We start from the raw sequence: 23,922 nt of genomic DNA on the forward strand, positions 1-23,922 counted from the left end.
CCTCCTCCGCATCCTCATGAATGGCTATATGCTGGCTCGAACCAGCTTCAACTCCCGGGTCAAGAAATGGACCTGCAAGTGGATACTGTCTCATCTTCCAAGGTAGGCATGCAGGGAAGGCCGCCACCACTCGGCGGTGTGCAGATGTATCCATCTTCCAATTAGCTTGGAAGCTCCATCCATCAACATGTGTCAAATCTGGGCTAGGCAGGGGAAAATGATCACCTCGTGAGCCTTGATAGAGATAGGCGTAACAGTTCTGATCCCTCTTGAGTACGTCCATTTGGTGAAGGACATCATAAGTCAAGTACATCTCTCCTGGAATTATATGATTTGGGTTGAGCTCGATGTTGAAGAAACTGCAGATAGCAGTGATGTGTCCCCCACAGCAGATCGTCCCTGTGTTATTCCTAGCAACTCTTTCCCAATACAAAGGGACATACTGATTGAGATGGATGAGTTTTCCACGAAGAAGGCTGTATAGTAGGAAAATCTCGGTACTGTTAATGCTTCCACTGTCGGAGCGGGCAAAGATCGAATTCGAGATCCCTCTGTGGCACAGTCGCAGCACTGGATTTCGAATGGCACTCGCCTTGGAGGTGCCGGCTGTGTAGTGCTCTTCTAATGTGATCAACTTCCAAAAAGAATCATGGTTAAAGTTTTCTTGATCTCCATCCATTGCAGTTTTAAACACAACATCGAAATCGGCTAAGGTGAGAACTCGGTTTTGATTGTCTAACCGAAATTCTACTCTATCTATCAGCTCGTGTCTGCCAACATTCCTCTTGATGACCCTTAGGGAGCTCAAAAACTCCAATGTATATCTGCGGAAGGACGGGTAAGCTCGAAATAGGAATCCATGGACTCCTTGCTCTGGTTCGCCCACTAAGCTCAACTTTACTACGTCTGCTTCTACTCCTAAGTAGTTTAGCATATGCTCCTTCAAATATCGAGTAGGCACAGTTGGCCTGCGGGATAGTCTGTCCCATGCCTGCTTCTGTTCTTGATCGAGCCCTCGAACACCATATTTGCTCGGTGCCTCGGCTTTTCCTGTGGAAGACATGTACCTATAAAAAGAATGTGTGAGTTCACCAAAGAATAAAGTATGAGGGGTGGGTTCTCGAACTCCCCCAAACTTTCATCTACTTCATGTCTCTATGTAACAAAAACAATAACTCAGTTAAAAGACACATCATGAAGTAGGCATAAACTAAATTCACATAGGAAGATAGACTCAATTCCTATAGAACTAGGGAGATAGACTCGATCCCTAAAACATCATTAACTAACAAACGAGGGAGATAGACTCAATCCCTATAACCATTAACCACAATTTAGGGAGATAGACTCGATCCCTATAGCAATTCCCAACAATTCATCACACAATATCCCCCATTAAGAAACATGTCATCCTTGAACCAATTATACCTCCCAACACAATTATTCTACTGAAACCAAGTCTAGAAGCATCCAAATCTTAGTAATCAACAAGAACACCTCAATAAAACTCAATTCAACAATAATCCACCAATGCTTCAAAGAATTTCACCATAAAACAAGTTCTAGCATATCAAAAGTTCAACTTTAACACAAACCCATCAACAATAATGGAGATTAGAGTGAAGGAACGTACCTTTTGAGTTTAATATTCACAATTTCGAGCAAAAGTAAGAGTTCACTTGTCTTCTTGAATAAACACTCAAAATCAACAAATTACATGGTGGATCTCTTCTAATAAGCAAGAATAGCGAATGGGTGGAAGGAATTTGAGATTAATTGGTAGAATGTAGTAAAAGAAAGGAAGAAATTTGGTGTTGGGGGTGTTAGGGTTCGAAATTGGGGAAGAGAAGGTAAAAAAAAGTAAAAAAAACGAAACTTACCTTTTGAATTTACCGCTGCACGTGTCTGGCGAGTCGCCAGGTTGGGCGAGGAACGAAGCTGGCGAGGCGCCAGCTAGCTACGACAATTTTTTAAAACATACCTGGCGAGTCGCCAGGTTGGGTTTTGACGAATCTGGCGAGACGCCAGCACCTACAGAGAGATACGACACGCCTGGCGAGTCGCTAGGTTCGTGTTACTGCGAACTTGGCGACCCGCCAGTTACCTACGGGATTTTTCGATTTTTTGATGTTTTTATTTATTTATTTTTTTTAAAAAAACTGAAATTCGAAAACTAGCTACCGATGGACTAAAAAAACAAACTAAAAGACTAAGGAAAAATGAAATAAAAACAAGGATTACCTACTAGGGGTTACCTCCCCTTAAGTGCCTTTGTTTTACGTCGTTGGCTCGACGTCTTGAAGCTTGCACTTAGGCCAATTTGAGGACGAACACTTCCCTCGCCTGATCCGGACTGTAGAATCTCTTGACATATTGTCCATTCACCTTGAACACTTTTCCATCTGCCCCTAGTAACTCCAATGTGCCATTTTGCATCACTTCTTTAACAATGTAAGGCCCCGACCATTTAGACTTCAACTTTCCGGCGAAAAGCTTAAGTTTAGCATTGAAAAGCAACACTGCTTCCCCCGGAATGAACTCTCTCTTTTCAATCATTCTATCATGATACGCCTTCATTCGTTCCTTGAGAATAGAAGAATTTTCAAAGGCTTCGTGTCTAAACTCGTCAAGCATATTCAACTGTAGCATTCTTTCTTTGCCTGCCTTAGCGAAATCTAAGTTCAACTTCTTCACTGCCCAATGTGAGCGATGTTCCATCTCCACTGGAAGGTGACATGATTTCCCAAACACCAATTGATATGGTGACATCCCTATCGGGGTTTTATATGCCGTCCTATACGCCCAAAGTGCATCATCGAGCTTGAGTGACCAATCCTTCCGATTTGAGCTCACTGTCTTTTGTAAGATTTGCTTGATCTCTCTATTGGCCAACTCGGTTTGGCCATTGGCTTGAGGATGGTATGGTGTCGTCACCCTATGCTTCACTCCATATTTCGCAAGCACGCTTTCCAGCCATCGATTGTTGAAGTGTGAACCTCCATCACTAATAAGGGCTCGTGGAGTACCAAATCTAGTAAATATATTCTTTTGCACAAATTTAATGACTACCTTGGAATCATTGGTGTGGGAGGGAATGGCTTCTACCCATCTTGAGACGTAATCCACCGCCAAAAGAATGTATTGATGACCGCATGATGATGGAAAGGGGCCCATGAAGTCGATCCCCCAAACATCAAATAATTCAACCTCTATGATCGGGGTCATTGGCATCTCCTTCTTTTTTGACACACCCCCGGTTCTTTGGCATTCATTGCATTGAACTACGAACTTTTGGCAATCACCATAGATACTTGGCCAATAAAGGCCGCTTTGAAGCACCTTCATTGCTGTTCGATTTGCTCCAAAATGTCCCCCAGATGGGGACGAGTGACATTGTCTAATCACTGCTTCCCATTCTTCATTCGGCACACATCTTCTTATCACCATATCTGCACATCTTCTATAAAGGAACGGCTCATCCCAGAAGTAGAACTTGATATCATGGAAGAACTTCGTCTTTTGATAGGTTGATAATTTGGTTGGGATTATTTTGGCCACCAAGAAATTGACAAAGTGAGCATACCATGGGTGGTTATCTTGAGCAAGGAACAAATGCTCATCGGGGAATACTTCGTTGATTGGCACATCCAAGTTTTCTCCTTCAACTGCTTTCTCTAACCTTGATAGGTGGTCAGCCACAACATTCTCACATCCTCTTCTATCTCGAATCTCTACATCGAACTCTTGTAGCAGAAGTATCCATCGAATCAACCTTGGCTTGGCATCTACTTTAGCAAAAAGATGTCGAATTGCTGCATGGTCAGTGTATACTATCGTCTTGGCCCCAATTAAGTAGGCACGGAATTTGTCGAACGAGTACACAACCGCCAACATCTCCTTCTCTGTGGTAGTGTAATTTGCCTGCGCGGAGTCCAAAGTGCGGCTTGCGTAGTATATCACTCTGAAAAGGCTATCTCTCTTCTGCCCAAGAGCGGACCCAACTGCTATATCACTTGCATCACACATTATCTCAAATGGTTGAGTCCAATCCGGCGTGATTAACACTGGAGCACTAACTAACGCCTTCTTCAATTTTTCAAATGCCTGCAAACAATCAGAAGAAAATTCAAATGCAGCATCTTTTTCTAATAAATGACATAAAGGCTTAGATATCTTAGAGAAATCTTTGATAAACCGCCTATAAAACCCGGCATGTCCTAGAAAGCTCCTAACTCCCTTTTCCGTCGTGGGTGGTGGGAGTTGCTCAATTGCCACTATCTTTGCTCTATCAACCTCGAGCCCTGCAGCAGAAATCTTGTGGCCTAACACTATTCCATCTCTAACCATAAAGTGACATTTTTCCCAATTCAAAACAAGGTTAGTTTCTTCACAACGCTGCAACACACTTGTTAGATTTTCAAGGCAGTGATCAAAAGAAGTACCATAAACAGAAAAATCATCCATAAACACTTCCATTATTTTCTCAATCATGTCATGAAAAATTGCCATCATGCATCTCTGAAAAGTAGCTGGAGCATTACATAAACCAAATGACATTCTCCTAAAAGCATAAACTCCGTATGGACACACAAATGCAGACTTATGTTGATCTTCTGGGGCAATTAAAATTTGATTATAACCCGAATACCCATCAAGAAAACAGTAGTACTCATATCCTGCCAACCTATCTAACATTTGATCTATAAAAGGGAGTGGGAAGTGATCTTTCCTAGTGGCTGCGTTCAAAGCACGATAATCAATACAAACTCTCCACCCGGACACAACTCTAGTGGCTATCAATTCATCATTCTTTCCTTGTACAACTGTCATACCACCCTTCTTAGCTACAACTTGAGTTGGACTAACCCATTCACTGTCAGATATGGCATAAACAATTCCTGCATCTAACCACTTTATGACCTCTTTCCTAACCACATCTTGCATAATTGGATTAAGTCTTCTTTGATTTTGAACCTTAGGTTTATATCCTTCTTCTAACAAAATTTTATGCATGCATAGAGTTGGGCTAATCCCTTTAATGTCAGAAATGGACCATCCAATAGCACTTCTATGTTTCCTAAGGACTCTCAACAACTTATCAAGCTCAGATACAGATAGGGAAGAAGATACAATTACCGGATATGTTTCATTTTCTCCAAGGAATGCATACTTTAAGTGAGTTGGCAATGGTTTTAACTCAACTTTGTTTCCCTTTTCTTTCTCCTTTTCTTTCTCTTCATCCTCGTTCCTTAATGGAAGGAATTTTTGATGACGACGAGGGATCTCTTCAGCTGAATCAAGTGCACCTACAAAATCAAGTAATTCAGAGTTAGCATCAGTTATTTCATTAATACAAGAAGAATAAAGAGATTGAAATAGGCATCGCTCAAGTTGATCATGTGAAGAGTTGATGTCGGCCACTCCGTCAACACAATCCTCCACCACTTGCACATAGTTGCAATGCTCTATCATCTCCACTTCTTCATCATCATGTACTTTCATCGCCTTGTAGATGGAAAAAGTAATGCTCTCATTATCAAGGCGAAGTGTAAGTTCTCCTTTTGCCACATCTATCATTGCCTTCCCTGTAGCAAGGAAAGGTCTTCCCAAAATCAATGGGATCTTTTGGTCCTCCTCCATATCTAGCACAACAAAGTCCACCGGATAGATAAAGTTATTGACTTTCACTAGAATATCTTCCACAATGCCTTTAGGATATGTGACTGTCCTGTCTGCCATTTGTAGTGTGATAGTAGTAGGCTTCAATGTTCCAATCTTAAGCTTTCTGAAGAATGATAGGGGCATAAGATTAATGCTTGCCCCTAAATCACATAATGCTCTCCCCACTTGATTGTCCCCCACTATGCAAGAAATAGTGAAGATACCGGGATCCTTAAGCTTGGCTGGCAGTTTCTTCTGAATTATCGCACTGCAGCTCTCTGTCAAGTTGACAGTTTCATATTCTCCCCACCTTCTTTTCTTGGAGATAACATCCTTCAAAAACTTAGCATAGTTTGGCATCTCTTGCAGAGTTTCCACCAATGGTATATTGATTTGCACTTTCCTGAAAATATCAAGAAATTTGGAAAATTGTTCATCCATCTTTTTCTTCTTCATCTCAAATGGGAAAGGCACCTTGACTTTCACTGTCGTAGGAATAGGCGGAGAGGGCATCCTTTCTAGCACTGATTCTTTTTCTGTCTGACCGTCGACCTTGTTCTTACCCTTAGAATTCTCTTCTGCTTTGCCATCCTCCACTGTAGTACTCTTCTTTTCCTCTATAGGCATGGAAGGTCCTTCATAGCTCGTACCGCTCCTCAAATTTATGGCCTTGCAGTCCTTGGGATTGTTTATGGTCTGTGCTGGAAATTGCCCTGGCTGATGATGGACACCCACAGCTTGAGAGATTTGGCTTATCTGAGTATCAATGCTCTTCATATGCACATTCAAGCTTTGCACGTCGTTTTCAACCTTCCCCAACCTTTGACTAGTGCTCTCCATGTACTTGTCAGTTTTCTCCATGTACTTGGTAGTCTGATTCATGAATGCTGCCAAGATGTCTTCAGTAGTAGGCTTTTTCTGCTGTTCTACCATCCCATTAGACACTGTGAATCCTGGCGGTGGTTGCAGAGCATTGTTGGGATTCCCATATGAAAGATTGGGATGCACCTTGTTACCATAATTGTTGTAGTTACCACCACCTTGGTTGGAGCGATAGTTGTTGAAGTTCCTATTATTTCCTCCTTGGTGCACATAGTTCACATTTTCAACTCCTCCCTGCAGTTCTGGTCCAGGCTGTCTCATCTCCATGATTCCCAATTGAGTGGTTAAAAGATCTAGCTGCTGAGACAGCTTGTCTATCCTATCATCTTCTACAACAGAGGTCACCCTGTATGACGTGTTTCTTTCATTATTCCATCCTTCATCAGTGGAAGCTACTCTCTCAATCACTTGCATGGCATCATTCTCTCCTAATTGAAGTAATGCTCCTCCGGCGCTCCAATTCAGTTCACGCATTGCCTCTGGAGTACATCCCCTATAAAAAGTTATGACTTGGTGTCCCGGACTTAGACCATGTTTGGGGCATCTTTTCAGCAGTGTCTTGAATCTAGCCCATGCTTCTCGGATTGTCTCATGAGGCTTCATCTTAAATTGAATTATCTCTGCTTGCCTCCTTAGAACTTCACTGGGTGGGAAATACTTCTCCAAAAATAAGTCTACCATGGCATCCCACGTTTTAACAGATCCTGACCCCATGCTGTCGTACCAGTCTCTAGCATCATCTCTCAAGGAAAATGGGAATAGCCTTAGTCTGATTTGTTCATCTCTCCCCTTAGAGCGAGTGAGCATACAACCTGAAAAGAAAAACACAAAAGTGAGAATAACTCAAAAAGAAAAGAAAAATAAAGCAAGTAAAATCTAAATTAGTAATCTTAATTTTTATCACGATATTAGGCTATTGACTCAACTTATTTTTAACACAAGTATACCCGCAAGTGTACGGGGCTAATGTAGCAAATAGTAAGCAAAGAGTATCGTATCCACAGAGACAATGAGTGTCAACCTAATTACCACGAACCAACCTCAACTACTATCTAGATGAATCGGAATTTTGGTTTTTCTAAATCTATTTAAAAGCAAGGTAAAAACAATTAAAAACAACTAGAGAACTAAAAGCAAATAAGAAAACGGATGTAGATCAAGGATGAGAAGGGTAGAATCCTACGGGATCGATAACAACTATCCTATGCTCAACTAACTTCCTAACTATGCCAACAAAGGGTCTCAAGGGTTATTAAGCTATCACTAAGGTAAAACTATATCTTTTCTCAAAGCATATAATTTGTAGATTGCTACCTAGAACCGAAGTCTCCTTCCTAGAACTAAGGCAACAACTCCTAATAGCTCCTAAGATACTTAGCTTCATTCAAAGGCTCAAATCTCTCGATTATATTGGCAAAGACGTCAATTTCTTCTCTTTCAAATTAAACTACTCACTTCTCAGTTCTTGTAGTAAAATCCACATGCATTTATAAGGTGATCAGTCAAATAAATGTATAAGCACAGAAGAAATCAAAATAACCACATGAGCCAAGGCATAGAAAAAGGAAATCAATTAAACATAAGAATCATTGTATCTCCCCCGTAGAACTCTACGAAGGATTTAGCTACTCATGTTCAACACAAAAGTCAAAGAAATATTCAAAGAAATATTCAAAAACATTGTTTGAACAAGAATAAAACTAAAAGTAGAAACTCCTAGAATTGGATTGGGCGGATTGGAGGTCTCGTCTTCAATCTTGCGATGAATACTCGTCCTCTGCTCGTTCTTCTCTTCTTCCTAGGTGAAAAAGTGGTATTTTTGGGGTAGGAGGCGTGTAAGTTGTGTTTGGAGGCGTTTCCTAGGCATATATATACCTAGGGTTGACTTTGGGCCCGAAATAAGCTGTCCGACGAAGCTGGCGGGTCGCCAGGTTGGGTGTGCGTCGAAGCTGGCGAGTCGCCAGCTGCTTACGGCGTTTTTTTCGTGTTTTGCTGGCGGGTCGCCAGGTTCGTTTGCATGCGAACCTGGCGGGTCGCCAGCTATGTCACTGCTCTGCGCAGTCTTGGTAAAACGGCCATAACTTCTTCTACCGAACTCCGATTGAGACGTTTAAGATATCCACGCGAAGCTCTTTCGAAGACGAAGAGAATGGTATGCATTACATGCGAATCGGACTTCAAAATCTCCAGATAAGCTGTCTCGAACATTGAGCAGCTGCACATCCACATATTTTGTACATTTTTCTACACATTCTTCACAAAATGGTCAAAATACCAACATAATAGAGAAGTAGCTATAACCATGTCTCAAAGTACACAATATATGATCAAAACCAAGTAAAACTACCCTCTAAAATCATGTAAAATCCAAGTGAATCACTTGTTGATATTATCATAACATAAGTAAGATTGGAAATATCGTTCATTATTCAACTTTCAAATTGTCAAAATAATGCGATAATTAATAGGTGTGTCTATATATGATGCAAGTAGACCATGAGCCCTTTTGACTAAGGCACATAGTTTATCAACTAGCTAGACATAACCGTGGACCTTGAAAAGTCTTGCATTTAACTCTATATATAAATACTCCATACAGTAGTACTATTAATTACACAGCTCAAAGCATTTGGTTAGATATTGAAATGGCATGCTTATGGAGGCAGCTGCCGGAAGACTGCGTTTCGAGGATTTTATCCGGCACATCTCCGGCAGATGTATGCAGAATTCTTACCGTCTCCAAGGAATTCCGACATCCCGCTGAATCCAACCTTGTATGGAACCAATTCTTGCCTTCCGATATCCATACCATTCTTCCATCACCAATCAACTTCTCATCCACCAAAAACCTCTTTTTCCTCCTCTCTCAATCCATCCTTGTCGATGATGGCAAAAAGGTAATCATACTTAGACCCCCTTTTCCATCACCATTCAAAGAAATACTACTCTACTAACATACATATCATACCATGATCATGGTGTAGGCCTTTGCATTAGAGATATCAACAGGGAGAAAATCATACATTCTTTCTGCAGCAGACCTTTCCATTTTCCACAGCAACAACAACAACTGGACCTGGAAATCCATTCCAGAATCAAGGTATTTTTTAGTACTATCTCTTTTGTTACAAACTTACATATTTAGAAATGAATGTATGTATGTACAGATTTGATAAGGTGGGGGAGGTGAAAGAGGCAGAGAGGCTCGAAATAGAGGGCAAGATAAGAAGCGAAGCACTGTCTCCCGAAACCAACTATGGCGCATACCTATTATTCAAAATCAGCGAGGATGCATACGGCCTCAACTCCATACCATGTGAAACCTTCATAGCTTCCGGGGACCGCCTGCTGGCCACCAACACCGCCACTTTAGATGATACCATCAACCGCCCCCTGCACGCCCTCTTCTACGGGAACAGGCTGCACAAGATGAAGGAGAGGGTAGGGCTCAACACCGCCCCAGCCGCCCCTTCTAAGAGACAAGATGGCTGGCTCGAAATCCACATCGGAGACTTCTTTATAGGTGCCGCTGACACCGGCAACATAACCATGGCTGTCACGGAGATTAAGGGTCATCAGCTTAAGGGAGGACTCATTGTTGAAGGAATCCATGTCAGGCCAAACACCTAGTTGAGCACTTTTTTTTTCTTTTTAAAAAAAAAAAAAAAAATTCATTCATTTATAGATGCACGTGTTGTTGTAAGAAGTTTGTATTAAAACTGAATCAATCGACATATAGATTTAATTTTCTATTGACTGTTATCACTTGATTGGCATGAATAAATAAGTCCCTTGTCCCTTTCAGATTTTATTAAGGGAGACGCCGTTCACTTTTATTTTCTCAAGTCTATTGAATAATGGACTCTTATTTTGTATCTTTGACATTCAACATTTGGTTATCAATCAAATCTATACAAGGGCTAATCAACACTAGAGACAAGAGAAAGAATAAATCCTTAGGTAGGCCACAACCCTATCTCTCTCACATTAATTTGTACTACTATTCACTATTTTAATTTTAAATAATCATAAAATTAAATTTCATAACATTAATGTAAATAACAAAATTACTTCACTAAAATTCATAAAAAATACAAGCTACAATTAAATATTCAATGAGGTCGTCTTGAAGGTGATCATGGATTTGTTCTTCATGCATAGAAGCATGTTGAGATGCAAACTCTCATAAATCTTGAGGCGCACCTTGAATTGAGGGCTCGTTTATGACAGTTGATTGCCCTGCTCGTCCTACCACTGAGTGACGTTGTCGGAGATTATCGATTAGAATCCTCTCGTGCATATCCACCAACCTCTGGGCGTCGTGGACAAGTTGAATTTCTCTAAGTGTCTTGAAAAGCCACAATGATCCCACGACAAAAATTTAGTCAAGCACTATTGGCATGTTGTTTAACAAACATAGAGGTGCTCGTCGAAAATATGAACAATGGTGCCATATTGAGTTGCCTAATCACCACCGTGCATTTCTGCAGCATTGATAGACTATCTCGTCCAAATCTGTTGGCCATTGCAGGAAATACACGTCACGACCAGCCAGGGTATCTGCTATACACAAAAAAAATAACACTTGTCGCATTCGGAACCGCCTCCTGAACATTAAAAAAACCTGTCTTTGAATATTTGATCAATCCAATGGGGCTTTGCAACAAAATAAACTTGGAATAGCTAGAGAACAACTTTCTCAGTGTCTCCATTAATTTAGGCTCTCGATGCCTCCATGTACATTTCAAATATGACATCGTCATCCGGGATCAAATTCATTTTTGTAGAGAGATGATTTTTGTTAGAGACTATAGATGAAATGAAGAAAAATATGATTGTATTTAGAGTTTTGAATTTGAAATAGAAAAGGTAAACATTGACCCCTACCCACCCCGGCGACATGCCCTTGCCACTCGTCCCTATTGTTGCATCCCCCCCCCCCCCAAAAAAAACAATCGCCCCCGCCGCTCGCTGAGACGCGGCCTCCATTGTGGATGTTCTTAGATTTTGTAATTCGACACTAAGATATTTAAAATAGAAATATTTTTTATATTTATTTCTTATTCATTTTTACTTCAAGCATATTTTTTTATTGCTATATGCATTCCTTTATAAGTAAATGAATCGTTTTTATTAACTTTCTTATAGTGTGATGCTTCATCTTATTCAATTAATAAATCTATACTTCTTCAACGTTAAAATTATTGATGGAAAATACATGGATTTCTTCCAAAATTCTCAAGGGTACATATTGATAATGCACGGAAATCTCCTAAAAAATTTCAACCAAACTTGAGGTAGCTCAATACATATGAAGATATTTGGGACATACACTTATTTATTATTTCGAATTGAAAGGTTAGAGTATCATCGAAACATTTTTAAAAACTGAGTCTAAATTGCAGCAAGGTCAAATAAAAAGGATTAGTTAGCATTTAACTCAACAACTAACAAACACATACACATGTATGTAGGTGAGGAATGAGGTGTAAAGCAACGGGAAACCAAAATACTCAACAAACAAACATTAATTTAGCTCTCCCTAAAAAGGAGACGCTCATTCACGATTTGTCTTTTGTCCATCTCTTATTCTTTGTTTTTTTCTTTCACTATTATGGATTCACATTACTGTTTTCATCATCTACTAATTAAAAGAGTATCCGCAACTCTCCATATTTTAACTCTCTCTTCCATTCAATATCCACTATTAATTTTCTATTCATATTACATTAATTTATTTATTATAAAACTTAATTATATAAAAGTTTGACTTAATTAAAATATAAAATTCATTAAAAACAAAATATTCACATGCAAATCAATTTTTAAAAAATTTTAAAACAAAAGAGTAAGTATGAGCTCGCCCGTGGCTCGTCCCGCCAGGACGAGACTTGCGGGTGCCCTAAGGAGTTAATCTTTGTTCTTCATTACTTGTCATTAGTTTTCTTTTCAGTACGTCCGTCAATACTTGTTATACTTACTTTTTTACTAATTTGAATAATACATGTCACATTGTACTAATTCATTAAACTCATATTTTATTATAAAATTAATATTAAAAAATAGAATTATTTCCTACTAACTTTTTCCACTCACTTTCCTTTACATTTTTTAAAATCTGAGCAAGATTAACTTGTGACAATTAATAATGGACAGATAAAAGTAGTATTTACTATTAAGCCTTCCATGTTTGTATGCCAAATTTAGAAAAAAAATAGCGATATAAATACGTCCAATTTAATGGCTTAATGTGTGCATCCAAGCACCGGCGGATCTAGGGGGCAAAAGGGGGTGGTTGCCCCCTCCCGGTCGTTCGGAGAGCCTAAATTTTCTCTTCAATCAAGTCGAAAATAGCATATCCGCCCCCTCCGTGGAGTGTAGAAATCTATTTATTTTCAATAAATGTCATATAAAATGTAGTAGCCCAATAATTTTGTTGTTGGATTTTTAACTAAGAGGTCAAGGATTCAACCCTCAACAAGAATATATGTTTTCCTTTCTTTACTTTTTTTATTTTATCAATTCATATTTCTTGTTATTAGCAAAATAATACCTTTAAATGCTTTATGAAATTTAAACTTTTACTAATTTGTATTATGTTGCTATATTTGTTCTTTAGTTAAAATCATTTTTAATATTGTGTTAAAGGTTTTTTTTCCTAAAGTACTTATAATTTGTGATCAATGCATCTTATTCTCCATGTAACAAAATAAACATTTTATATATTTTTGAAATCTAAATATTTATCATTCTACTTATCACTTTTGTATATAATATTTACATTTATATCACTTTTGTATATAATATTTACAATGATTTTGAATGTATATAATAATTACAATAATTTTATATTTTAAAATGAATAATATATATTTGCAAGCTAATGCATGTTTATATTTTATTAATGAAGCTAGTGCTACTTAAATATTAGTAATATAATATTATTTAATTTATTATTAAAAATAATATTAAATTTAATATTTAATATTTAAATATTAAATTTATAAATATTTAAAATATTAAATTTCGCCCCGGCAATTTCCGGTGTCTGAATCCGCCACTGCATCTAAGTAATTTCCGTTAAACAAGAACACATCCTAGTAGTACTACTAAGTAGAAGTAGTCGTATTATAGATAATAAATTAATTTTCCTGTCTATATCTAATAATTCAATATGAAATCAAGGCTGTGTGCATAATTTGATTGGTGGTGACAGCTGGGTAGGGCCCAAAAGTCAAAAAATAAAATGTTTTACTTTTAGGATTCGGTCTACCTGCTAATTACAAAATTCACTATGTTGAACCACCTCAACTATATTTGTAGGGACATTTCCGTAATACACATTTTTTAAATTATTAAACTTCCTCCCAATTTGCTCAAACCTTATACTCTCTTCTTCATTTAAATTTTGTTAAATTTTGACCGGACACGAATTTTAAAAATTATAAAAAAAAAAATTTGAAAAAATTAGTGGAGAGTGAGTCCTATTTTTATAATAAATGTGAGTTGGAATGAGTTAGTGAAATATGAAGTCTATTATCAAAAATAGTAAAAAGTGAAATGTGACAAATTTTATGGGACAAACGAAAATGAAAAAAATATGACAAAGTTTAAGGGACGGAGGAGTAATAATGAATTACAGTACATGATATGTATGAGATTATATTTTTTTTGGACGGTTTAACATATTATGATTTGGGAATGTGATCAAATGAAAACTCTAAATATTGCATAAACTCAAAACTATGATTTAGACCATTGAAAAATGTCAACATATCACAAAAAAGCATCAAAAGTAAAATGTCAACAGAATTTCAATGGTAGTCAATGATTGATGTTGTGTTGATATTGTGTTGATACTGTGTTGACATTAAAATCTTGAAATTTTACACTGTGTTGATATTGTATTGAAACAATGTTGAAGTTGTGTTGAAGAATTTTGAATTTATACAATATATAAATTTATATTTTATCGCTGCCCATTTAATTTTAACCTAAATAGTTAATACTAGACTCTTCACTCTAGTCAACATCATCAAAATATAATCATGTGATGACTAAAAATTTACATTTGAGATAGATCTTAATCAATAAGATCGTTTAGCATATTAATATTGTTTTGAAAAATAAAAGATTATAGAAAAAAGCATCATGACTAATCAAGAAAATTCCCAATGAATGATCAATGATCAATACTTGACTTATAAATACGTACTACATCGGTACATACTTAGAAATTCGGTACTTAAATAATAAGTATGCAACGTTTTATAGTAGTAAAATACTCCTTTTATTTCCGTTATGAAATAATTAGAGTTTACCTTCTCTTTTTATCTGAACTCATAATGATATCTTATTTATGAGTGAATAAAAACCTCTAATGTGTTTGCAAATAAATTAACTTTCCTTGATTTAAGTAGCACAATAGATCATCCCAAGGCCCAAACACGAACAATGAATTATCAGGCATAAAAGTTTAGGCATATGTATATAGTAACAAAATCAAAATCTCTATACAAAATCTGCTATTTTAGTAAATTATTGAAATTTCCTAAGTAGGAGTATTATTTGTTCAATTCGTTGCAAATTTTGGCTGGATTACCAGTTTGAATGTTTGATCGTAATTAAGTTACTCAAATATTTGCACATAAATACAATCGATCAATAACATGCACAATTGAAGTGAATTAGCAAATAAATGTGTAATCATGAGAAAAAGGCATAATAATGAGACAATATATATATATATATACAGTATTTTTTTATCAATATAAAGTACTATAGTATTTATAGAAAATTATCCGTGTTGCTCTAGCAGTTTAATTAGTTTTGTATGGTGCTATAACCGAAACGTGGAAGACAAGCCTCGTCTAATATTTTTACTAATCCTCTTAATCATGTTTCAGAATCAACCTTACATTCAGTAAGTCATAATATAAGAAGAGGCAAAATAGGTATCTCATAAATTTATATTTTTATTTATTTTTATCATTCTGAAGTGTTTGTAAATACTTATCCTTGTTAGTTTACACAGTTTTAGTCTGTAACGGTGCTATAAATGGGGCAAAAAAAAATATATGGAGTATAAAATAGTAAGTAGGAGTATATGAATAAATGGGTAAATTGGTCAGAATTGTAAAGTTGGTAAAATCATTGTTCGTCTGACAATTTTAAAAAATAAAATTAAAAATCCATAAGTTTAGATTTCTTCATTGTAATTGTATGATTAAACAATTCAGGCACATATAATATTATCAATTCGGTATATAAGTAGACAATATTATTTAATTCATAGTAAATATTTGTTACTATTCTATCGGATTTAGTTTTAAAAAATTAATGTAGAATAATTGTGAACTATTTTAAACATTGGACTATTTCTTTTTTAATCTGTGGCCGAAAAAGTTTGACGAAATATAATTGAAGTTGAATTATGTCTTGGTGATTTAATTGCAGAACAAAACTTACTAGTAATAAATTCCTTGCTTCCAAAGTTTAACTTTTTACCTCTAAATCTTTTTAACGTATCTGTATATAATAAGTGTGGCGTGAGAGAGGAAAAGCGAGAGGAGGCAGTTGCTGTGTACAAATTAGTTTTTGCTTATTACAGCATTCTCTGCTACCCTCTCTCTCTCTCTCTACAACTTGTGAACTTCCTCAGCGTTTCCATTTATATATACTTTTCCTGCTCCTCTTGCTTGACTCGCATCTAATTTTTCTGAGGGACAAAGACCAGCTCGATTTTATTCGGTAATTGTTCCTTTCTGAGTCTACCAGTTGAAATTGATATGATCGGAAGATGGGGTTAACTTGTCAATCATTTTTCTTCTTATTAAAATCGTTTCTGCTGATGGATTATGATTGTTTTTGATTGAAACTTGAATAAATTACTGAAGGGTAACAATTGTTTGAATTGATTTCGATCTAGGGTTTTTTTTGGGGATTTATCATTTTGGAGATGAATAAGATCGGTTTAATTAGTTCTGAGATGTCTTCACACTTTGGGAATCTGGACTGCATATGATAGTTTGAGACTTAATTTCGATTTTTTTTTTTGTGATTTGATTCTCATATGTTGCTGAATTATTGTAGAAATGAAATGGGATCGATCTTCTGGATTATTTTTTTAATTGGTGTAAAAACGGTAAATATAAGGATTGGAACTGAGAAAACATTGATCTTTCTGTTTAATTAGCTCATTTCTTGCTCCCTGTGTATAGCTTATTGGCCAAATACTTTATATTGAATCGGTTCTTCAGCGTTGCATGATCTACATATGGAATCTTATACTGTTTCAATTTTGAATCGTAATGTTTAATAGCGGGTGCCTGAACAGATGGCAAGGGGAGGCAAGGTTAGTTGCAAACGCAAGACGAGAAATAAAGTCCAATTGGAGAAAAAAGGTTCAGATGAGTCTGATGAAGATTATAGGGTGGATGAAGATGAAGAGTTTCATTTGTCTGAAGATGACTATTGTTCTTCCCTCGCTGAGAATGAATCAGATGAGAGTTTTAAATTTGATGATGAGGAAGAAGAGTGGATAGAAAAGAAGGTTAAGACTAAGAAGATTGGCAAGCCAAAAGGGCGAAAATCTTTTCAGACAAGAAAGAAAAATATGGTTGTGAAGTCTAGAAAGAAACAGGTATCTGACAGTGAAGAGGAAGAGGAAGAGGAAGAGGAATATGATGATTATTGTGTTTCTAGTGTGAGGCAACAAAAGAAAAGTGAAGAAGACGATTGTGATGATGAGGATGATGATATTATATTTTTTCGTCGAGAAGATAAGGATGACTTTGTTGATGAGAATCCAAGCAAGAAATCCCGAGTTTCAAGAACCGAGATGTATGAGGATTCATATAATGAGGAATCTAAAGAAATAGATAAACTTGCATTTAGTGAAGAAAATGAAGATGATGATTATAATGAGTCTGATGATTCTGATGATGAGGAATTTGCTCCAATTGAGGTTTTGAAAAGTAACAGTAGAAAGCCAGTAAGAAGACGAGTTTTAAGGAAAAAAAATAGGTCTAATCCTTCAAAAGAATTTAAAGATAAGAACGCTGCTTCAAGGAAAAGGAAAGCAATCAAGGAGTGGGGTTGGGGCAGGAGGAAGAAAGCAACTGTAACTGTGAATTCTGATTCTGATGTTGATATTGTGAGCTCAGAATCATCTGATTATGAGTACACAATATCAGAAGAAGAGAGAGAACAGATTAAAGAAGCTACTCAATTTTGTAAAAGGTCGAACACTAATTTAAGGAGCTCTAACTCTTTGAAAATGACTGAAGAGGAAAAGTTAGTGCCTGTAAAGGGAAAGCGCCCAGGAAGGAAGGGTAAACAAAAGGTGGTAGATTTGAATATTGAGATTGTGAGGCAAGTTTGTGGGATTTGTTTATCTGAAGAGGGTAAAAACACAGTCAAAGGAGTTTTAAATTGTTGCAGTCATTACTTTTGTTTCGCTTGCATCATGGAATGGTCGAAAGTGGAATCTCGCTGTCCTCTCTGCAAGCAAAGGTTCGCAACCATCAGTAGAACTGCACGAACGGATGGTGGGAATGATCTAAGGGATGCAGTTTTTCCGGTTCCTGAGCGTGATCAGGTATCAGGATAAACATTTGTAACTTTATGTGATCAAGAAACAATACTGTCTTTCTTATCACTTACTTATTCCATTCTTAATAAAAAACTGTCAGGTTTATCAGCCATCTGAAGAGGAGCTTAGGGGATATCTTGATCCATACGAAAATGTTCTTTGTACTGAGTGTCTGCAAGGTGGGGATGATGCGTTTATGCTTCTCTGCGACCTCTGCGACTCACCTGCACATACTTACTGTGTTGGTCTCGGACGTGAGGTGCCAGATGGAAATTGGTACTGTGATGGCTGTAGGCCAACAGCCCTTGCTTCCTCAAATGCTCAAGTTCTGAATTCTACTCCTGATCATGGACCAAGCAACAATTTATCAGTTGGCTCATCACCTGGTTGTGCTGTTCGCGAAACTTTCGATCTCAATGAGGCATACGTACCTGACACCCCATTGAGTCAAGTCAGCGGGCACTCTCAATCACCAAGGCATGCAATCGGGCATCTTCAACCCACTTCGCCTGCCTCTGGGTCTGGGGCATTCACTCTGCATGACAGACGACGGATACAGCAAGTGATACATCGATTCAGAAGCCGGCAAGCTGAAGGGAATAATGGTGTGGCCTCAGCATCAGCAATCAATACTTTAGGTTCACAAATCGGTCGTGGAGTCATAGCAACTCAAAACACAATCATGCCAAGGATGGCTTCACAAAATAGCTTCCGGGGAAGACTGACTGACTATAGCACATCTTCATTGTACAATAGGGATTCCTTCTCTCCAAGATTAAGCAATTTGAGGGGAGGTGTGCTTCAAAGTCAACCTTCTACCTCGAATGCTCACCCTTTTGGTGGACTATCACAAAGTGAATATGCTGGGATCAATGCAAGAATTGGCGGGGATTTGGTTCAACAGCAACTGCATCATTGCAGTACCACATCAAACACTGGGGCTGATGCTAGCACACCGCCATTTAAATTTACAGAGGTGAGAACTGAGCCGTTTTTTCTAGTAAAAATCATGGCTATAGATCATTTTCAAGAACAGCATATGCTTGCATACAATGTTTTAACTCTTAATCAATGTATTTATATGGATGTGTTCCTGCTGTGTGTTTTTTAATGTAATGGCTTGAGTTTCCAAAAAGAGTTTAAAAACTTTTTTTGATTGAACACGAGCTTATACTCTGTGGTCACCTCTAAATCATTTTCATGCACCTAATGTTAGTTACTTTCTGGTTAACTTGATGTTGAGGCAGGCTACAGTACCTTCAAGGACATTACAAGGATCTCTACACACTCGGTTTTAGCTGAACAACATAGCATTTTGAGTGGACTATTTCCAGCAAATACACAATTTTTATTGAGGGGCCAACATTCATAAATGCAGACACATCGAATCCAAGGTTGATGCTTATCTTGCTCCCATTGCTTTGTCAGGAATGCGGTGAGTAACATGATGCACACCCTTCTTGTCTCAAAATTCTCCCCCTTTTTAGTAGGTTTTATACTTGATTTTGTGCACACAATATTTGCTAACGCGTGTAGATTAGGTTGTTGCTGACATTTGTTATTTGTATATGGATCCAAGAACAGGCACTCTTTCCCTGATCTATTTATTGGCTTGTCATATTTTTTGAAGCAATCAGAAACTGCATTTCTTCAACAATGTTCATTTCGCTCTACTCTAGGGGAAGTATGGGGGGAGGCTACATTTTTATAGTATAAATTTTCATTTCATGAAAATGATATTAAGCTTAAGCTTTTCTATTAAGAATTAAAAAAATACTCCTACAACTCAACTTATAATTGTTTGACCAATATTCTAGGTACTACGGAGTACTTGTTTTCTGGATTGCCATAAGTTGAACGAATTGAATATGTGTAGTGCCCAAAAACAGGCTTAGACGGAATCTTATATTCCCATGAGAAAATGGCCGATTTAAGATTATTCGATGATAAATTAAATATCATCACAAGTTAATAATTAATAGCTTTTGGTAAATATTATGTTACAGGAACTAGATGTGTGAAGTAAATTGAATTTAGTGCTTGAATAAGGATACACGAATCTAGAATAATACTATAAGTATATATGTATAAATATATGAGGAAATAATTTAAATGCATTAAAATGAAAGTTCATCAAATTGCTCGTCCCTATCTAGAGTGTCGATCCTTTCCTTTTCTTTTTTGGTAATGAATTTTTGCCTATATTCCTCAAGTTAGTGGACAAGAATTTGTAGATTTTAAAATTGGCCTTTACCATTGAATTCTCTAGATTGAATAAATATATATGTAGAAGAGTATATAAAAAAACAGGGAAGAAACAAAAACAATCCTAGTAAATTTTTTTACCTTACCAAAAACGCGCTCAACCCACTTCTCTCGGCTCTCTCTCGCTCTCTCTCGAAATCTCTTCTCTCTTCCGATCATTTTCCCTTGCCGTCGGGAATTGGCAGCCGGACTTCCCCGCGGGTGAGAGCGCCCCATCCTGATTCTCTTCTGACTTCTCTCCCCATCCCCATTCTCTTTTGACTTCTCTCATAAGATTTCCCTCGGTCTGTATTCTTCTGCCCCTTCTCCAGCGTTTGGTTCTACTATCCTCCATCGAGCGACGTTTTGCTCTCCTCTCCGTGCACCCGCACTACACTCTGTAAATGCACATGAAGCTAAGAGAGAATATTCAAACAAATGGGGCCTGACTTACTTTATAATCATAAGCATGAACATGAATTATTACTTGAAAAGTTGGTCTTACCATTTTAGTTGGTATGTTGCAGGGTGTGTGTAGTTTGGGGTTAAATGACTAAACACATGGGAATTGTAAATTTGTAATGGTGTGTTCTTTTACTAAAATGATTTGTAAAGGTATACTTGAGTCTAAAGAAAAATGAATTCAATTTTATTCCATGAATGATAAGCCTCTTGTAGGAATTGACTTTATTTGCAGTATATTAGAAATTTTAAAAATCTTATGAAATTATATTAATTCATACTCCCTCCGTTCCATAGTAATAGAGGCGTTTTTCCATTTCCGTCCGTTCCATAGTAATAGAGTCATTTCCCTTTTTAGTAAAAGTCAACACATTTTTCCACATCTACTTTACTCTCTCTTACTTTTTTCTATCTTCATCTCTCTACCTTTTCCAATTTCCACTTTATTCTCTCTTTACTTAATTCACCTAACACAATTTTTCTTAATCTCTGTGCCGAAAAGTTTTGCCTCCATTACTATGGAACGGAGGGAGTATCATTTAAATCAGGATAAAATTAAGCGGAACTAGTTTAATTTAGAGAGAACATCTTTTTTAGTACACCAACTATCCTAAATGAGCAAATTTGGTCCGTAACATTTCATAATATCTTTTGAAGTCCATCAACTATAAGATAATATCAATTCAACTACTTTTTGGCTATTTCCAATATTTTCATGACCAAAGTACCCTTAAGGCCATGTGGGCAATTCAATCTATTTACCATCTCATTTTTGTTATAATTTGGGATAATTGATGTACCAAAAAAGATGTTCCCTCTAATTTTAATTTCAAAATAAAAATATCTTTATGATATTAATATTCTATTACTATTAATTATTTACGTTTAGTTTTACTTATTTGTAATATTTTAAATCATTTTACTATATCTAATATTAATAGTGAAATAACTTAGGTAAAAATATATGTAAATATTATACTTATACAATATTTGCATATAAAAGTATTAACTAGCATTATACTTAGGTATACAATATATATAAACGTTATACTTAGATATAAAAGTTTAATAAAATTATGAGATTCATTAAAATAAAATATTTATCTTAATTTTATCTATATAATTGAGAATGTAACCATATAAAAGTATTAACTAGCACTAGAAAGTAATCTCATAATATTCAAATAAGGTATGGTATGTATTAATAATAATAGTATAAGAAACTATTAAACTTAATCCCAAATAAATTAGAAGAAAGAAGAAAGTGGATGAATAAAAAAAAAATTATTTCATACTTTAATAAAAATGAGAGGATAAATAGATTGAATTGTCATTCATGGCATTAAGGGTATTTTGGTCATGAAAATATTGGAAATAGCCAAAAAGTAGTAAATTGATATTTACTTATAGTTGATGGACCTGAAAAGATATTATGAAATGTTACAGACTAAATTTGCTCATTTGGAATAGTTGGTGTACTAAAAAAGATATTCTCAATTTAATTTAATAGTTAGGAACTAGTTGAAGTTTGAATCATATTCATGAATACACCATAGCAGAAAAGGAATGGAAAGCATGGAAATATACATTTATTTATGGTTGGAAAATTGAATTGTTGGATGAATTGTGGAAGTGGTCATTGAAGAGTAATTGGTAGAAGTAAAAGGTTTAGCCAAAGTTGAGGTCTAAAAATGTGTATATGGCGATTAAGATAGAAAGGTGGTAGAATCGTTGACGTGTATTACTCCCTCCGTCTGCGAATAGGAGTCTCGTTTTGCCATTTTATTCTTTCTTTTACTTTATTCTCTGTCTACTTTATTTAATTCATTAGTATCTCTTACTTCATTTTCTCATCTACTTTAAATAACTCATTAAACACAATTTTCTTAAATCTCGTATCGAAACGGATTACATCAAATAACGTGGGAGGGAGGGAGTATGGGTTTAAGTGATGGATCGTTGCTTGTCTAATGTTATTTAGGTATATTTGGTAATACTATATGACTGCAATATTGTTCGTTATAAGAGATGGTATGCGATGATTATTCACCCTATACGGGTTATCGACACTTCTATGTGGTTATCGGCATCCTCATATGGGTTATCGGCACTCCTATGTGGGTTATCGACACTCTCATATGGGTTGTTGGTTCTGTGTCCAAGCATGTCATGAGCTGCTGGACTGATCAAGTGAGCTCGGCGGAGCTAAGCTGGAGTTGCTTCAACCGCGCGTATCAACACTTGTGCGAAGGGCGCGTGTGTGAGCAAGTGAAGAGCTGAGGAGGGAACTAGCCGTTGAAAACGGCTTCAACCGTTTTTTCTTCTTCTTGTTTTTCTTCACACACATTGTATATAACACACACACACTTCGCATAGAGAGTTAGTTAGCAATCTTGAGTGAGTCTATTGTTGAGGAAATCTGAAGACAGGTTTTTGCACGTGTGTCGTGTGCACGTGTCCCTCCTTTCAACAAGATTTATAATTTTCCCATTAATGCAAAAAATATTACTAAGTATAAGCGGCAAGAGCGGGATCGAACCACAAGGACCATGGACCTACTCGAGATCGTTTCTACCACACAAGCGGAAAAGGGGTCGGCTGCTGCCACTCATTCATTGAGTGGGTTAAAACTAGAATCTACTTGACCTGGCAGAATTAAATTGGACTCTATCTAACTAACCTAGGAGACCGAAGAAGTACGGAAGAAAAATAAAACACGAAAATATTTTTTATCATTTTAATAAAACATGAAAGCAACTAAAGAAAACAATTGAAACTTATTAACCAAGCTAAAGACTTTCCTAAAATAGGCAGACAAAGTGTAAAAGTAAAGTGGGGACCATTTTTCTTAAACTGGTTGGGGCTGGCAGAAAGGTGTGCAAAGCAAAAAGCAAAAGCAAAAAGCAGATCTGATTTTCTAACTAACTTCTACTTCATCTTCTCCAAACAACCAAGTAAAAACAAAGTATGGAACGGAGCTTCAACACCATTGACGACATAAAACAGAGCATGCTTTAAAACAAGATTTAAACACGAAATTCAAGCTAGAACTACCAGATCTACGTGTTAGAGTTTGTATA

At 36.6% G+C, this 23,922-nt stretch overlaps 2 protein-coding genes across 3 annotated transcripts; both read left to right on the forward strand.

Moving 5' to 3' along the window:
* Positions 1 to 9,137: 9,137 nt before the first annotated feature.
* LOC125202021 (F-box protein VBF-like) lies at positions 9,138 to 10,347 on the forward strand. Its single transcript, XM_048100333.1, has 3 exons — positions 9,138 to 9,440; positions 9,528 to 9,643; positions 9,711 to 10,347. Exons 1-3 carry the CDS (start codon positions 9,189 to 9,191, stop codon positions 10,171 to 10,173), a joined length of 831 nt encoding a protein of 276 aa, XP_047956290.1. The 5' UTR covers positions 9,138 to 9,188; the 3' UTR covers positions 10,174 to 10,347.
* Positions 10,348 to 16,120: 5,773 nt separating this feature from the next.
* On the forward strand, positions 16,121 to 19,769 carry LOC125200776 (chromodomain-helicase-DNA-binding protein 4-like). 2 transcript variants are annotated; one of them, XM_048098539.1, is made up of 4 exons: positions 16,121 to 16,293; positions 16,865 to 18,142; positions 18,237 to 19,112; positions 19,384 to 19,769. In XM_048098539.1, exons 2-4 carry the CDS (start codon positions 16,880 to 16,882, stop codon positions 19,432 to 19,434), a joined length of 2,190 nt encoding a protein of 729 aa, XP_047954496.1. In that variant the 5' UTR covers positions 16,121 to 16,293; positions 16,865 to 16,879; the 3' UTR covers positions 19,435 to 19,769. The 2 variants fall into 2 exon arrangements, with proteins under 2 accessions (XP_047954496.1, XP_047954495.1); XM_048098538.1 differs by having other exon boundaries at positions 16,880 to 18,142.
* Positions 19,770 to 23,922: the final 4,153 nt, after the last annotated feature.

Source organism: Salvia hispanica, chromosome 1, assembly GCF_023119035.1.
Source record: "Salvia hispanica cultivar TCC Black 2014 chromosome 1, UniMelb_Shisp_WGS_1.0, whole genome shotgun sequence".
Taxonomy (NCBI): domain Eukaryota; kingdom Viridiplantae; phylum Streptophyta; class Magnoliopsida; order Lamiales; family Lamiaceae; genus Salvia; species Salvia hispanica.

Coding starts and splice junctions, on each gene's coding strand:
- LOC125202021 (XM_048100333.1), top strand. CDS start 9,189: ATGGCATGCTTATGGAGGCAGCTGCCGGAAGACTGCGTTTCGAGGATT. Junction 9,441..9,527: donor TTGTCGATGATGGCAAAAAG/GTAATCATACTT, acceptor ATCATGGTGTAG/GCCTTTGCATTAGAGATATC. Junction 9,644..9,710: donor AAATCCATTCCAGAATCAAG/GTATTTTTTAGT, acceptor ATGTATGTACAG/ATTTGATAAGGTGGGGGAGG.
- LOC125200776 (XM_048098539.1), top strand. CDS start 16,880: ATGGCAAGGGGAGGCAAGGTTAGTTGCAAACGCAAGACGAGAAATAAA. Junction 18,143..18,236: donor CGGTTCCTGAGCGTGATCAG/GTATCAGGATAA, acceptor AAAAACTGTCAG/GTTTATCAGCCATCTGAAGA. Junction 19,113..19,383: donor CGCCATTTAAATTTACAGAG/GTGAGAACTGAG, acceptor ATGTTGAGGCAG/GCTACAGTACCTTCAAGGAC.